General features: G+C 37.9%; 1 protein-coding gene across 1 annotated transcript; it reads left to right on the plus strand.

Moving 5' to 3' along the window:
- The first annotated feature begins 1,978 nt into the window (after positions 1 to 1,978).
- LOC143876429 (protein FAR1-RELATED SEQUENCE 5-like) lies at positions 1,979 to 3,538 on the plus strand. Its single transcript, XM_077378122.1, has one exon. It carries the CDS (start codon positions 1,979 to 1,981, stop codon positions 3,536 to 3,538), a length of 1,560 nt encoding a protein of 519 aa, XP_077234237.1.
- Positions 3,539 to 16,414: the final 12,876 nt, after the last annotated feature.

Raw genomic sequence — 16,414 nt, forward strand, 5'->3', positions numbered from 1 at the left:
CAGGTTGAACCCGACCCAAGTTGCACCCCTAGGGACCAGTGCTGCTGAAAATAAAGAAGGGGCGAAAATGGCTGAATGATTTGTCCATGTTTATGTGATTTTTTTTACTTTTGTGGTACATGCGCTCTTTTATTTGTCTTTTGCGCGCCTGTCACGATAGAGGATACTTGCTTTTTTCCAGCACGGGATCCCGCTTTCCTAGCAACCCTCTGTTATAAAATGCACTCTGTGAAGTTACAACCATAATGAGTGCGACTTCCATCTATTTCTACAAGAGCGCCGTTCAGTCTAGCATTCCTCTCAAAATATTTAGGGCGCTGATATTCTCGCTCCCCCTACAGTCGCTATTCGCTCCCCTTGACGCTGCTTTAACGTAAAACGTTAAAGAGTACAGTAGATAGCACGTTTCCATTCCTTTTAACAGGCATCTCTCTTGGTATTTTACCTAATGCCCTAAATGGCCTCTCTCTCTCTCTCCCTCTCTCTCTCTCTCTCTCTCTCTCTCTCTCTCTTTATTTTACCTAATGCCCTAAATAGCCTCTCTCTCTCTCTCTCTCTCTCTCTCTCTCTCTCTCTCTCTCTCTCGCCCTCCTGCTCTCTCTCTTTTCCCCGCCATAGATAGCAGCTTTCTCTTCTTTTATCACCTACTGGCAGATTTAGGGATTTTAAGAGATTTGTTAGGGTTGTTTGGGTTTTGGAAAAGAAAGAGCCTGGAAAAAGGGGGAAAAGGAAAGGAGAAGAAATTGTTTGGTCCCTTGTGAAGAGACTCTTCTGGATTTGTTCCTGTGCTGGATTTGCATCTAAATCCCTCCTAGAAGAAGGTCGCCGCAAGACTTAATATTCCTTTGCTAGCTATTGTTGCCGACTCGTTAGGGTTTGTTTCCTTCTTTCTGATTTCTTAATTTCTAATAAGGTCTGCTAGCTCTAATTTGTATTCTTATATAGCATTCATGGTATTTATCTCATCTGGCATTCTTTTGCTATTTTTTCAATTCATGAAAGCATGAGTATTTAATCGATCACAAAAAGGAGGCTGACATTTATATTCTCCACTTACTGAATTAAATTGTAAGAAGCATATTACATAATAAGAATGTGAGTTCACTTACAGATCTGTAATAAACATAGGAAATGCTTTAGATTGGTGAAATAAATGAATGCCACACTAAGTGTATCAACCTATGTAACTTCCTTCAATAATTTATACCACACCAAGTGTATTAGACTTAACCGAAAGATGTTAGTTGGCTTTGAAAATATTAGGTGCTGCAGAATTTTATCTTACAGAAAACATTAGACAAATGCAATAAATCCTCTAGGAAGGATCTTATGGTACGCAAATTTGATTGTTTTTATACATTTGAGAACTAGAGGAAGATGGGAAGCTAGATGGGCTGTCATTTTTCTTGCAGGAAAGTTACTAAAATTCCTTTTGTTCTTTTGTTTCAAGTGAAATACATTTCATTTGTAGGAAATGCTCTAGTAGATCTTTTGACTAGTCATGATGATCGTATTTCTTGTTTTGGTTTGTTAAACAATTCACATTTATGTATCTAATATGGATCTTTGAGGAACATCTTTCAGGGAATATATTAGTTTGAACTTTGTGTTCACATTTTCTTGATGGATTCTTGGTTAACAATTATAATCTGACATTTTTGTGTCTTTCGATGGGTCATGCAGTTTTACACCTCTAATGGACATCCAAAGTCAAGAAGAATTCCTTGAGCACGAGAAAATGCTTCCACCGCCAATTACTCATTTTCAAAGTCGAGAAGAGCTTATTGAGCAAGTTAGTGGCTTTGCAAGGTCCCAAGGATACATAATAAATATTAGGAAATCAGAAAAAGACAGGAAAGTTATCCTTAAGTGTGACAGGGGAGGTGTTTACAAAGATACTCGTAAGGCCACCACCAGTCATGGTAAGAAGGAAACATGCTCACGTCTTATAAATTGTCCATTTAGAATTGACGGTAAAATGAAAGTTAGTGGTTCATGGATATTGAAGATAAAAAATCTAGACCACAATCATAAAGCTTCCGAAGACATATCTGGTCATCCCTCTAGTCGCCGTTTTTCAAAGGAAGACATTTTACGGATTAAAGAAATGACTATTGCTGGTATACAACCACATCAAATTCTTACTTCTCTGAGGCAAGGCAACCCTCAACTTTTAGCTATATCGAGAGATGTCTACAATTGCATATCCAAGATTCGTAGAGACATCCTTGCAGGTCGCACCGCAATCCAAGCTTTATTAGATGAACTTGCTGATGGTGGATTCCACTATAATGCTAAAAATGATGAAGAAGGTCGTTTGACACATCTATTCTTCGCTCATCCTAAGTCGATCACATTAAGCAAGAACTATTCGAATGTTTTTGTGATGGATTGCACTTATAAGACTAATAAGTACAAGATGCCATTACTTGATATTGTTGGAGTGACAAGCTTTAACTCTTCTTTCTATTCATGCTTTGCTTTTTTACAAAAAGAGGAAAGAGAAGATTATGTATGGGCCTTGACAATGTTCAATGACATGTTGGACAATGTTTCCAGACCTACAATAATCGTAACTGACAGAGAGCTGGCCCTAATGGGAGCTATAAAGATTGTCTTTCCAGGGGCCATGAATCTTTTGTGTGTATGGCATATTGAGAAGAATATTTTATCCAAATGCAAATGTCATTTTCAAGATGAGGACGATTGGCATAGATTCTTTTCTACTTGGAGTACTTTGATAGAATCTCCAACTGAAATGGCATATCATAAAGCTTGGCAAGATTTCAATGATGAGTTTGAAGAGAAGGGGATTGCTCTTAATTACATCTTCAATACTTGGCTTTCTTTTAAAGAACGCTTCATAAAGGCATGGACAGAGAAGTATCTTCACTTTGGGAATCGTGTTACATCAAGAGCAGAAGGTGCGCATTCCAATCTTAAAATATACTTGCAACTTTCAACTGGTGATTTTTATTTGGTTAAAAATAAAATATGCCTGGCAATTGAAAACCAATTTGAAGAAATCAAGACCAAGCTTTCTGCTGAAAAAATCAAGGTTCCTTCCGACTTGCGTATCTCCTTCTTTGATAAACTTATTAATCGCATATCAGTTTTTGCATTAAAAGAGCTTTTCAAGCAATATAACTTGGCCACAAGCAATCCAAATTTAACTACTTGCAAGAGTCACTTTACTGCAACTATGGGACTTCCGTGTGCACACAAGATGAGATGTTTGTTGGATGAAGGCAAGGTGTTGCATTTAGGTGATGTTCACTCACAATGGAGGATCGATGATCGAATGATTGGTGATATTGGAATTGTGAAAAACAATCAAGATAAAATGAAAGAGATACTTGGTGACTTTCATAAGGAATATACAAAATGGCCTCCTTCTCAACAAGAAGTTGCTTTAAATCAACTTTCTCATCTAGTGGGAACTTCGACGCCTATGCTTCGTGAACCTAGTGTTAAAAATCCTAGAGGACGTCCACCAACATCCAAGAATAAAAAATCAAAGAGTAGCACATCAAGATAACCTTCAGAATTTGAGATTGTGGAAGCAACAAGAAGGTGTAGTACATGCAATGGCGTCGGCCACAATAGGCGAACTTGTCCACGAAAAGATGTTGTCACCATGTCAACATCTCAAATTTCTCCTCTCATCCCCACTGGTGTTAGTGATGAAATTGACATTTCAGACTTATATGTTTATCGTAATGGTGCTAATAGCTTTTGGTAGAGCTAGCAAAACACTGATGTGCATTGTTTGTGGCTGACATAATTTTTTGCAAGTATAGGTGGCAAGTGAGACTTCTGATATGACTTTTTGTTGGTATAGAAGGAAAGTGAGACTTCTGACACTTTTGATATCCTCCTAAATTTTTGTTATATGGTGTTCTTTATGATGTTCCAGCTAGTATAGTTGTGAAAGGTAAGAATTTGTTATCGTGAACTTTCATCGAGTTTTATTTCCAATTCTTCTCAAGCCCTATTCTTCATAAGATATTGATTTGCTTCTCTTGATTTCTTTTACAGGAATGGTTCGTCAAAGTTATCATTCGCACCATAGGACTCCTTCGTATATGTCATTTGTTTTTTGTTATGAAGTAACAAGACACATTTTGGACCATTAGAATGAAACTTTTGTACTGAAAGTCTTACTCACAATTAGAATGGAATTTCCGATCAATTAGATTGACTAATTTTGTTCACTGAACGTTGGAAGTTCAAAGTGACATCTATTTCAAGGAAGCAACTGAAGCTCTGTTTTTATGTTGGAAGAAAATATCTCACTGATCAATGCTTGCTTTGTTTTTATGTTTCTCAAATTTCCTTTTACATAGAAGGTACATATTTGAAATGCAGGCACTTGATTCACATATAGGACTTGATTCATCTAATGGCATGGTCATCATTAGCTTGCCTTTAACACCATTTGCCCAACATCTTATGAGACATCGAATTTAGGGTTTTAGGGTATTATGGTCACTATAAGTTTTATTAAAAATTGCTTGGGTACCTCAGTGTAGCAGAATGCAATTTTGTTGTAATTGCAATGGGTAATAAAAAAATCCCAACCGAACAGTGCCTAATGGCTTTGGAACTAACTTCAGATTAAAGGGCATTTATGTAATTTAATAATATTAGATCATCCAACAGGAGGCTTTTTTGGGGAGCTTTTGGTAATATTCTTTGACAAGGAGTGTAGTTGTTGGGGTGTCTTTTTGGCAGAGAGAGAGAGAGAGAGGGCTTTTGGTAAATATTCCAGCCAGTTAGGGCTTTTGGTAAATACCCCAGCCGGTAAAGCAACCTACTGTACTCTTTAACGTTTTACGTTAAAGCAGCGTCAAGGGGAGCGAATAGCGACTGTAGGGGGAGCGAGAATATCAGCGCCCAATATTTATGGCTGTTATTTGCAAAAGAATTCTCCTACTTTGCTTTATTTGCAAAAATAGTCTTATAGTTCCTTGTTTGACAATTTGCAATTAGAGTCGTCACAAATGAGCGAATTCCCAAATCAGGCTAAGTCATCAATGGATATTTTTTACTCTAAAAAGACAAAAAATGTCCTTATGTGAAGAGACAAAAATTATCTTGTAAAAAGACCAAAATACCTATGGCGGTCAATCGTACGTTTTGAATCAAGGGTGTGGGATTATCATTTATAGAAAGCCACTAGCATTCTAGGCCCATGATATGCTTGGATGTTAAAAAAATGGGCCCACTCAATCAAAACAAGAGGTGTAAAATGGTGTGCCACACCCTATATGTGGGCTCTCGTGGAGGTCATGGGACCTAACGTACCCATCAAAACATCAGGCAAAATGGTAGGCACCACCAATGCATGGGTTTGACTTTGAGTTGATAGGACCCACGCTATCAAAACATATAGCCGAGCATTACAGGTATTTTGGTTTTTTATATGGTAATTTTCTTCTTTTCACATAGAAGGAAAATTTGGTCTTTTACGAGTTAAGAAAATCTACCGTAGGCATTTTGGTCACGAATGGATGGCATGACCTGATTTTCAAAATTTACACTTGATTAGAAACTTATCACTGATTTGCTAGCGTCCATTGCAGGACGCATTTTGCAGATTGGCTGTTGGATGTGAGAGCAGCCACCTCGTGAATGAAGAAAATCTGCTGAAAAGTGAACCTGTGTGGCTGCTCTCACATACAACAGCCCATCCTCAAAATGCCTTCTGCAATAGACGCTAACAAAACCCTATTAGAATTTTTATGCCGTTTAATTAAAGGGACTGATATCTGCACTACCCCATTTTGATAATGGCACTACTCACTTTGTTTACATTGTTTCTTTGGATGTAAAATGAGTGTAAATCAAAGTTTATGTCCATTTTTAGTGGAAAATGGGTGTGAATTTTGTTTTATGCCCAATTTACATTGAAAAAAGGAGAGAGGAGAAGAATAATGGTATCTTGAGTAGCTGCTATGCCCTTGATCATGGAGACTGATGTCAGCACCACCATAATTTGATTATGGCGCTACTCACTTTGTTTTACACTGAAAAATAAAATGGGGACAGATAACAATTACCTATATTCTGATAATTGCACTAACTCGCTGTCAAAGGTTATTACAATTCCCCAAAACCTTGATGAAGCCAATTAAAAAAGAAAAGACAAGGCGTGTTAGTGCAATCAGCAAAACATGGTAGTGCCAATAACAGTAGCCATAATAATAATGGCATCTTATGTTATGTAACAGCATTGGAGAGCTAATTAAAAGGTACAAAATAAGGCAAGACGATTTCAATCACTCAAACGATTTATTTGCTACATTAGCAATGTGTTAAAATGCTAGAAAAATAAAAAATGGAAGACTTTCTCTTTATTTTAGCAATTTATTTGCTAAAATAAATTTCTTATAGAGCTGGTGGGAAAATGAAAATGACACCATTACATGTGCATGGGTAGACAAGAAAGTGGGTCCACCCGGGGAGCCTGCTTTTCAATGAGTAGATAAACCCCAAAACCATGAATGAATTTTTATAAAGACTGGTAGGGATGGGCGGGGGAGAGAGACCCGGGTCGACATTTCTCGGAACTCGTTGTCAATGAAAGCTTTATTAGTGATGGCAACTGTTTAAAAATATAACCCTTAAATAGGGGTTCTGGTCATTTTCAGCTCTTTTTTGGGGGGTAAGTTGGTCATTTTGAGCTTCATATTTATTTCCATAAGAGAACTTAGTAAACATCGCCATGGAGACTTCGAAGATTCCCGAGCATCTGTTGGCACATTTTTTTTGCAATTTATTATTTACAAGGAAGGTTGTTTGCCTGTGCTTTGCCTCTATTTCAAAGAGCATCGTTTTCCTTCTTTTTGTTATACTCCGATGGAATAAACTTTACTGAGGTAAGATTTTCCACAGTAAAATTTTACCCTTAATTTATTTGCAAATGGTTTTTAGCGCCTCATAAAATTAGGCATAAAAAGGCCGGCCTTAAAATTAGAGAGAAAGAGACATGGGAAGTCAGATTTAAGATATTTGGGAGTCGATTTAGCTTATTTGATTAATGCCCTAAAACTTTCTCAGCTGTCCATTTTATACAAAATATATCGATAATTTTTGGGGCATGTCCGGTTAGAGCCTCTAGCTCAACTGCACAAGGCTTTGTTACACAAACTTGAGGTAAGAGGTGTTAAAGATTTTTCAAAATCAAGTGTTTTTGGTCAAAACAATTTTTGGAAAATATTTTCTTTAAGTGTGTTTTGGAAAAAGAAAAACTTTTCTTTGGAAATAGTTGCTTTTTGCAAGAGAAAGAGAATAGTGTAATGTAGTTGAAAAGATAGTCCCAAATCGGATGAGAGAAAAGAAAGAGAAGGGCTTATAAAGCACTACACTTTTCTATTACTTGTTTGATTGCACATTGGGTTGAACCCATGGTTGGACCCGCGGGACGGTGCAACGCACCGTTCGCGCACGCGCACGCGCGGCGTGGGCAATGAGCTATAGGGCGCATAGTGGCGCTTTATTGGCGCCTTTTTAGGCGCACTTTGCACTTATGGGAGGACGGGAATTTAAATATCCCAACAGACTCTCTAAGATTGATCTGGTTCGTTGAATCGCGTATGGGCGCGATCTAACGGCCAGAATTCAAACCGATCTGGAAAGACTCTATACAGGGGTGCTTTTCACACTGAAAAGACACCAGAGGCTCTATAAAAGTTGCAGAACCCAACCATTTCAAAGTACAATCGAATTTACCCATTTCTGGATAAATTCTTAAGACTTCTAGTGCATTATACTCTCTTTCTTGCTCCCACCAAAATTCGTTTTACTAAACTATTTTCTTATTGTTTATCTAATTACTGTTATACTGCAGTAACAGAAATTAGACTGATTCTCTCAGGCTTGTAAGATTCTAAGGGCATTTCGGATTTGACTCCGCTTGTGCATTGCGTCGTCAAATTAGTAGGACATTCCTACTGGCTTCATTGTATCTTGGAGGCAGTTCGCGGATCCCCTTTGCACACTTCTAGTGGGGGCGAAATCTGTCTTAAGGAAAGCGATTTCGCGCCTTGAAGCAAACTGATTACTGCTTTTTCTTTCCAACAGATACAGAATTATTTCTCTAACAAGAGGTTCAATCCTAACTTTATAGAGATCTGTAATAGAAGGTGAGAATGTATGGAAAGGGTCTACACAAACATCCTTGGGGAGATTTCATTCACAGAGTATATACCACGTACTGATCTATACGAAGCTGTCTTATGAGGGATTTGCCCTTTATTTCATTCTATGTAGGTTCCTAGGTTCCGTTACGCCCCCTCCATTCCGTAACTTCTGTAAAGTTATTCTCCCCATACCTTACGGTGAGGCCAACGTGGCCAGTTGGAAAACAAGCTTACCTACCACTATTGACCATCTGTGCGATGCACGGGTTGGAAGTAAATTTAGATGGAAAAGAAAACCTATAACAAAAACCAAAATGGTAAAAAACAAAAGAAATCTTTCTGCAGAATTCACATTTTCTTGTTTTGTTTGCAGGAGATAATCTATTAGTATGTCCCGCATTAAGAAAATAACCAAGGAAGATTGCCAGCAAGATTGGCCGTCCCTTATATATGGATGAACAGACAACGGATTCCACTAGATTAAGCTATGCTCGGTTATGCATTTAGGTGGAGGCTGGTATTGATTTGCAGACCAAATAGAGTTGAGAACATTCCTAGGAGCAACGTATATATCAGAAAGTGGAGTATGAATTGCGGCCACCATCTTGCGAAGGGTGTAAATTTCTCAACCGCTCTAACTCCGCCTGTCCAAAGAAAAAATCAAAGGAGACTGAGAAGAAACCAAGGAAAGAATGGGGGCCTACTCAGCTGATAGAGCCAAAGTGCAGCATAGAAATGCGAAATACCAAAAATGAGAAGCAGGAGAGACAAGAGACCCAGTCCCCCCCCCCCACACCAAATTCTCCCCCCCCCCCCCCCCCCCGCCCCACCAAATTGCTCTTCAAAAGCTAGCAGACCCACAGCCATCACAACTTCAAAACCCTTTAATGTGCTAGACGGGGAAGGGGAAACAGAGAAAGAAGGTGAAAGCACAAAGGAAGATGAAATCCCAAGTCACATAAATCATATTGCCCGCAAACCTCACGAAAATGAAGAGAGGCAGGAGATAGGTAGAAAGAATTATTAGAATTTGCGTAAGAGCCAGAGAGCTAAGAAGTTGAGTTAGAAGATGATAGATGCTCTTGGTTACTAGGAGTTTTTCGATATCTTTCCTTAGTTACTGCTTCTAAGGATAGGTCTTGTGTTGCTCTCTTGGCCTGTATCCCTATTCTTTTGATAGGGTTTGGGTTTTGTATGCTGATTGTATCATTTTTATCATTCTAATAAACCGGTAGGGCTCCCCGCCAAACCCCAGCTTTCCTATCAAAAAAGAAAAAGGAAAAAGACATAACCAAGGATAGGGATATTTGAATGTATATAATATGAAAACAACAGTACTTCATGAGATGATTCAAACAAATAAGAGTTTTATTTTCTCTATCTTTATAAGATATTTAATCCAATGTATGCATGGGGGATATCATTTCCCAAGAAATGCCATATTCTATTGACATTATAAATAAGTATATTAAAGTAAACAAAGTAATTGAATACAATCAGATTGTGTGGACCCCGATCCGAGAGAGGCGGGGGGATGAGCCCCACACTAGTCTCAGGATCATCCACGTGAATGGAGAGCTCTACCAAGGAACTCTCGAAAGAAGTGCCCCTCACAGCATGAGTGGCGATACAAAGGGTGAGATACCTCTCGATTCGGGGACTAGCCCAGATTCGAGGCGTACCTTTAAACAAAGAAGAGTCGCCATCCAAGGAAGTGGGCCAAGGATCCCATACTATGCTCTGTTGCAACGGATAACCAGAGATATAAAAGAAGGTTCGTGCCTGGTTACGAATTTGGAAAGTCCGAAGAGCACCTCGTCCACCCAAGTGCAAGCACCTGGTCTCTTATGTCATTTATTATTAATTTTGAAGAGTTTTGGGCGAAAGTCATGTGAAATTGGAACTAATATCTCCGAGAATACGTCTATCTAATCATGCATGTTTCAGAGATGAATAATAAGCACATATAAAAGAAATGAAAGAAGTGTCGCCTAAGAATAGCTAGGTTATGAATGTCATACCTAATTGGTGTCTAAATTCTGGTGTGCAAACACATGCATGCTACAGCTAAAGGTATAGGATCTGTACATGAAAGTAAGAAAATACAGCAAAACATACAACACAAATCAACTCTATATATAACTGGACAAGATGAATCCTAAAACTCTAATTCGACTTGACTCGGACCAAGATGGCCGTCCATCCCAGCTGCTATACGTATCCCGGCCTCGGGAAGAATCGGAGTCAACGTAGTTCGATGACCTATTCTAAACTACGATGCCTAACCATCTAGAACCGCTATCCTAGACTCGATCCACTAGACTCGACTGATTCTTAAAGTTTTTTGTACTATTGTTTAAGTTCAAGTGAATTGTAATTTTTAGGACTCTCTATATGCCCTAACTAATGCAAGTTGATTAGCCTTAAGCTAATGCAGGTGGGCCCTACATCCTATGTGTAACTAGGCTGTGCATCCTAAAGAAAACTACGGGCTGACTATATGCTTCCTAGTCTAGCCATCGGTTCGACTAAATGTCTAACCGATCAACTCGAGGCCTTCTAACTCTAGGGACACTCACACAACAGGACACACCATATCAATACAAATTAGGACAGACTCCTAACTCTAAAACACCCCAAACAGCTAAGACAGACTCCTAACTCTAGGGGAAGATCTTTTTGAAAAGGTTTTGAAGAATTTTTGAATTTTTGGAAGGTTTTGAAATGCTTATTTTGAAAAGTTTGGCTGGACTTGGGATAAAGATCCCAAGCTGCACTACGTACCTTGTGGAAAGGGATCAAGCCAACGTAGTTCGGAAACAGAATTTCCTAACTACTCCTAATGACTCAAGATTTTTGAGATTTTTGGTTTTTAGATGTATTTGAATTTTCAAGTGTTTTTTTACTCAAGAGGACAAATTCCTATCATCATAAGAGTAGGACAGACTCCTGATATCCCGCAAAGTTGGACAGCATCCTATGCTTTGCCGGGGGGGAATGAACAGAATAACAACTCTGCAAGAGTTGGACAGCATCCTATACCTTGCAGGAGCGGATAGAAAAACACATGATTTGATGAGAGGCTGGAAATAATCCTAACCCCCATGATGATAGGACTGACTCCTGAAACTGAAGGACTGACTCTCTAGCTAAGGAGAGATTCCTATGATAAGGACTGACTCTAAAATTAGTGACTCTAAGAGGGGTGCTAATGAGACAAGGTATGTCTCCTAGAAGAAACGAAGATAAAGAGGGGTGTTGGTGAGACTAGGCAAGTCTCCTAACAGATGATGACAACTATGACCAATAAGACAAAGCCTGTCTCTTATGGGGGAAACAATTAACTCTAATGAGACACTAAGTATCTCCTATGGAGGGCTCCAAGTATCCTTATCATTGCCCCTGCAATGATGAAAGGATTAGGATAACTATCAGATCAAGTTGGTCTTCAACTAAGAAGGGAGTTTCTAATGATGAGACTAAACAAGCCTCCTACGTGCGACTCACTAATGAGACAAAGCCTGTCTCTTAGAGAGTATGACTGTCTGTTGAGACATAGCTTGTCTCCCTTAAAGGGTGTCGACTATCTGCTGAGACATGGCTTGTCTCCTTAAAGGGTGTGTCCAAGATGTTTCTTTCATTGCCCTTGCAATGATAGAGGAAAATATGGACAACCACAACAGTAATCATACTCATTTAAATAATAGGGAACAACTATTACATGCAATTCAATCATAAAATTTTCGATCAAACAAACAACCGAATCATAGCTTCACTTAAGAGAGAAACACTTAGTGAATAGACATGAAGAAAATAACACAAATAGGCTGATTCTCAATTATAATAAAATTAACATTAGTTCCTTTCATGGACTAACGGCTATGAACCAATGCATTATAGCTATGAAACATAGTGCTTTAGACTAGTCAGCACAACCAAATGAAAATTTAATACTATTCAAACATTTTACACTTAGAAGCATTTTATCAAACAAGTCCTGAGACATGGCTTGTCTCCTTAAAGGGTGTGTCCAAGATGTTTCTTTCATTGCCCTTGCAATGATAGAGGGAAATATGGACAACCACAACAGTAATCATACTCATTTAAATAATAGGGAACAACTATTATATGCAATTCAATCATAGAATTTTCGATCAAACAAACAACTGAATCATAGCTTCACTTAAGAGAGAAACACTTAGTGAATAGACATGAAGAAAATAACACAAATAGGCTGATTCTCAATTATAATAAAATTAACATTAGTTCCTTTCATGGACTAACGGCTATGAACCAATGCATTATAGCTATGAAACATAGTGCTTTAGACTAGTCAGCACAACCAAATGAAAATTTAATACTATTCAAACATTTTACACTTAGAAGCATTTTATCAAACAAGTCCTGAACACAAATAAAGCATATCTCTGTCATTTATTTTTCCCAAACCAAAACCAAATTGCATGGAGCTGAAATCATATATATATATATATATATATATATATATATATATATATATATAACAAATAAGTCCATACACACATAAATTAAAGGCATATAAACACAGATCGAACAATAAAATACAAAAAATTGGAAGAATTCTTCTTCTTTCCAAATGAGATACTAATGAAATCCAGAAACCTAAATCAAAGTCCAGCTACAAATTCCTTGATAGTCATAAGATTGCAAACACTTTCCAGCACTAGATTAACAAGGCTCGAATCATAAAGAAAGAAGAGAAGAGTACCTGAAAATTTCCGTTCCAAACTCTTGAACAAAACAGACTCCTCTGCTTGCACGCCTCTTCTAAAAGATTTAATGAAAATGATTTTCTATTTCCAGCTGCTCAGATTCTTGAAGCAAAGACCTCCAATCCATCTCAGATGCGAAGCTAAAAGCTTCGATTTAGGATTTCAGATATCAAAACAAAGACAATCATCTTGTTCTAAAAATCAAACATCTTCTAAATTTCTCTTTCTGATTTATTAGAACAACCGTTCTACTCAGGAATTATTAGAAACAACAGCTTTTGCACACAAGAATCGATCAAAATAGCTCAAATAAACATGAGACAAGCTAGAAAATTCTGATCTACTAAGACACCCTCGGATCGGATATTCAAAGCTTGAAAAGTCTTATATCCATGACAGTAAACCCATTTGAACACCACAGAATTTTGATATTGAATCTTCATAACAGGCTTTTTCATCAAATACAGGACATCAATTAATGTTTTTTTTTATCTTAAAACTGTAATGAGATGGAAATGAAAATCTGTATTTCTCGAGACATTAACCAGAAAAGAATAAATGAAGCTCAATCGAATAGTCCAACACAAAATCAATCCATTCCAACTCATCGAGGAAGAAATCATAGGCATACTCATGAATATATTAATAAGAGGACAAATAAAAAATAAAAATAAAAAATAAAAAATGAACTTACTTCCTCTGTATTTTTGCCGAGAATTACCTCCGTACAGTGATTGGAGCTGCCTGAAGAGATGATCCTTTTAATTTACCTCTTTGAAATTGCAGAGATTTGCTATCTTTTTTAAATTAAAATTCCAAACCGGTCTTTCTTCCTTGATCTTGCAAATTTAAGAGTTTCTAAACTAGCAGCCACAAATCTAAGAGCTTCGAAGCTTGGATGTAGAATTTGTGAGACAGAAACATAGGTCTAAGGTTCAACAGAAGTTAGAATAAAGGTAAATTGAAGGACATGACGATTTTGGCTATGGATCTAAGTTTAAAGGTTAGAAATGAAAATTTTAGGGTTTCAGGTTGAGAAAATGTCAAGCTAGGGTTTAAAATAAGAGTAAGATAAGAAAAACAACTTGGAAAAGGTAGGATCATCTCTTCGGAGAAGGAGAATTTCAGCCGGAGAAGAGAAGGAAGAAGATCGGAGAAGAGATGTGGCCGGGAAAAATGGAAACTCACTGGAGCTTGCTCTAGCAGAAGAAGAAGGTGATACCGATCCTTTTTCCCTTGCAATCAGTAAAAAAAAAAGGCTTTGGATAGCAGCTGAGGATGAAGATCAATAATCGAAGATGAAGAGAAAACACCGGAAGAAATGGAATCGCAGCAGATGATTTTTGCCGGAAAATGGCAACCGGAGATGATCAGAGGTGAAGCTCTCTGATCCTCTCTCTCTCTCTCTCTCTCTCTCTCTCTCTCTCTGTGAATATGAGAAAATGAGAATCTTCCCCTTTTACACGATTTTTTTATATTTTTATAAGGAAATATGGGGTGCTGATATTGGCACTCCAAAAAATGATGGGCGCGCGGTTGCGCGAATTTTGATGGGCGCACCTTTGGATCGTGTCCTATTCGGTTAATGCACGCACCGTTCTAGGATAATTCACCCCCTTTTCAAATTACACTGCGGTCTTCTCTCAGCTCGTTCGCTAGGCAAACGCGCTCGGATTTCGACGAAATTTTGCAGAGACCTTGGTAGGACCCTAACCAAGCTTATGGTAGAATTTGGGGTTCCAATTCATTCATTTGATGGGATTTTGCTCGAAATTGGAAGGGATTAGGGTATGGTCAAAATGGGGTGTCTACAGATTGTAGTTTCTGAAAATGGAAAAAAAAAAAAACAAATGATTTTATTTCAATTTCTTGGTTAACCATGTGCATATGAACAAACGGCGACATATGTACAATTGCCTAAGCTGGTAGAACATACATCTCAATTACAAAATTTTCACGTAGGCCTTAGTTTGACAAAACATGATGGGAGCCTTGCTTCTATTTGAAGCAATGAAGATGATCTGTGCCGCATTCTGTCTTTCACATTTTAAAATTGTCAATCAAAGCTCCCGCGACTCTCTCAATTTATGACCGCATCGTGTTTTAAAACATTGATTTGTATTCGTAAGCTATCCGTTCCTAGCAATGGCAATGCTTTGGATTTGTGCAGATTTTTAACAGTGAGAGAAAGTCCCAAAGTAATGTGGTCATAGTAATTTTTTGAGGTGCCGAAGAGATGCCCACCTGGATTCATTTCAGTGAGGCCCTGTTTGGATTGCTAGTTGAGAAAAAAATTTCTTTCAACAATTTAAGTGGAAGTGATATGATTACGGTTAATATTAGGAAATGATTGAATCCATACAACTGTATGGATTCTGTCAATAAATATTAGGCAAGCATTTATTTTGTACATTCCATGTATATTAGCTTTCTCTTTTTCACCTTCAATTAGGTTCCTTAGATCTGTAGCTTTCTTTATTTTCCCTTCAATCACAATCCCCAATATGGGATACATGTTGCTACTTTGTATATAAATATGTTACTGTAGTCAATGGAAAAGCATCCAAAATCATTCAATCAAAGTTTATTCTTAACTTTGTCATGGTATCAGAGCTCCAGGCTAGATCTATCTTTTTCAGTTTTTTACTTCTCTATTCGACTGTTCATCTTCAGCCAGTATTTGTTTCTTCTTGTTGCAGCTGCAACAACACCACAGAACTGATCATCTACAAAAATTCTCCTTTGTAAATTGATTCCAATATTTTTTTTTACAAAACCCCTTATTTTTTTTAATAAAACTTTTACATTAATTTCTGGGTTGCTCAAAACAGAGCCCTTTTTTATCATTTGAGAGTATAGCTGCAAAACCCAATTTATGGGCTATTTCTACTGCTACTCTATTATCTTTTTAAACTTGTCTCAGCATCAGACCGTGTCTTCTCCAAATTCTGTCGGAGCAGAGATGAATACTCTGTCATTTTCTTTAGCCATGTCATGATAATCCTACAACCCTACGTTTTGTTGCTCACTTTCTTGGCCCGTTCTTGTCCGTAGATGTTGCTATTGGTAGCACATTTCCGCTGCTTGTTCACGCTATTACAATGGAGGCAAAACTGATTGTTAAGCGGCCCATCGTGGTTGATGCTGGCTGTTGTGAATAAGCGGGCAATACATGTTCATACTCTGAGTCTTGATCGTTGCATGTATATCATATAAGTAGCGCCAGATTTTTTCTGCACTATCGGTTTTTTTTTGGAGCAGAAAGCTAGTGCTATGATATATCAGGAAGGTAAGAATCATTTGGCTGCAAACTTAAAAGGTATGTCTTTGACTTTGTCTTCATCCCTTAATCGGGTTTCTTGGATTATCGATACCGGTGCCACAGACCATATGGTCAGCTCTGTTTCATTCCTTACATCAATCTCTTCAATGGGCTCCTCCACAGTTAAATCACCTGATGGACATCATGCCCCTGTTACACATGTGGGTACAGTTGTTTTATCACCTTCATGGGTACAG

Source organism: Tasmannia lanceolata, unplaced genomic scaffold (assembly GCF_043159265.1).
Source record: "Tasmannia lanceolata isolate RefF3 unplaced genomic scaffold, GAP_Taslan_0.1 ptg000005l, whole genome shotgun sequence".
Classification (NCBI taxonomy): domain Eukaryota; kingdom Viridiplantae; phylum Streptophyta; class Magnoliopsida; order Canellales; family Winteraceae; genus Tasmannia; species Tasmannia lanceolata.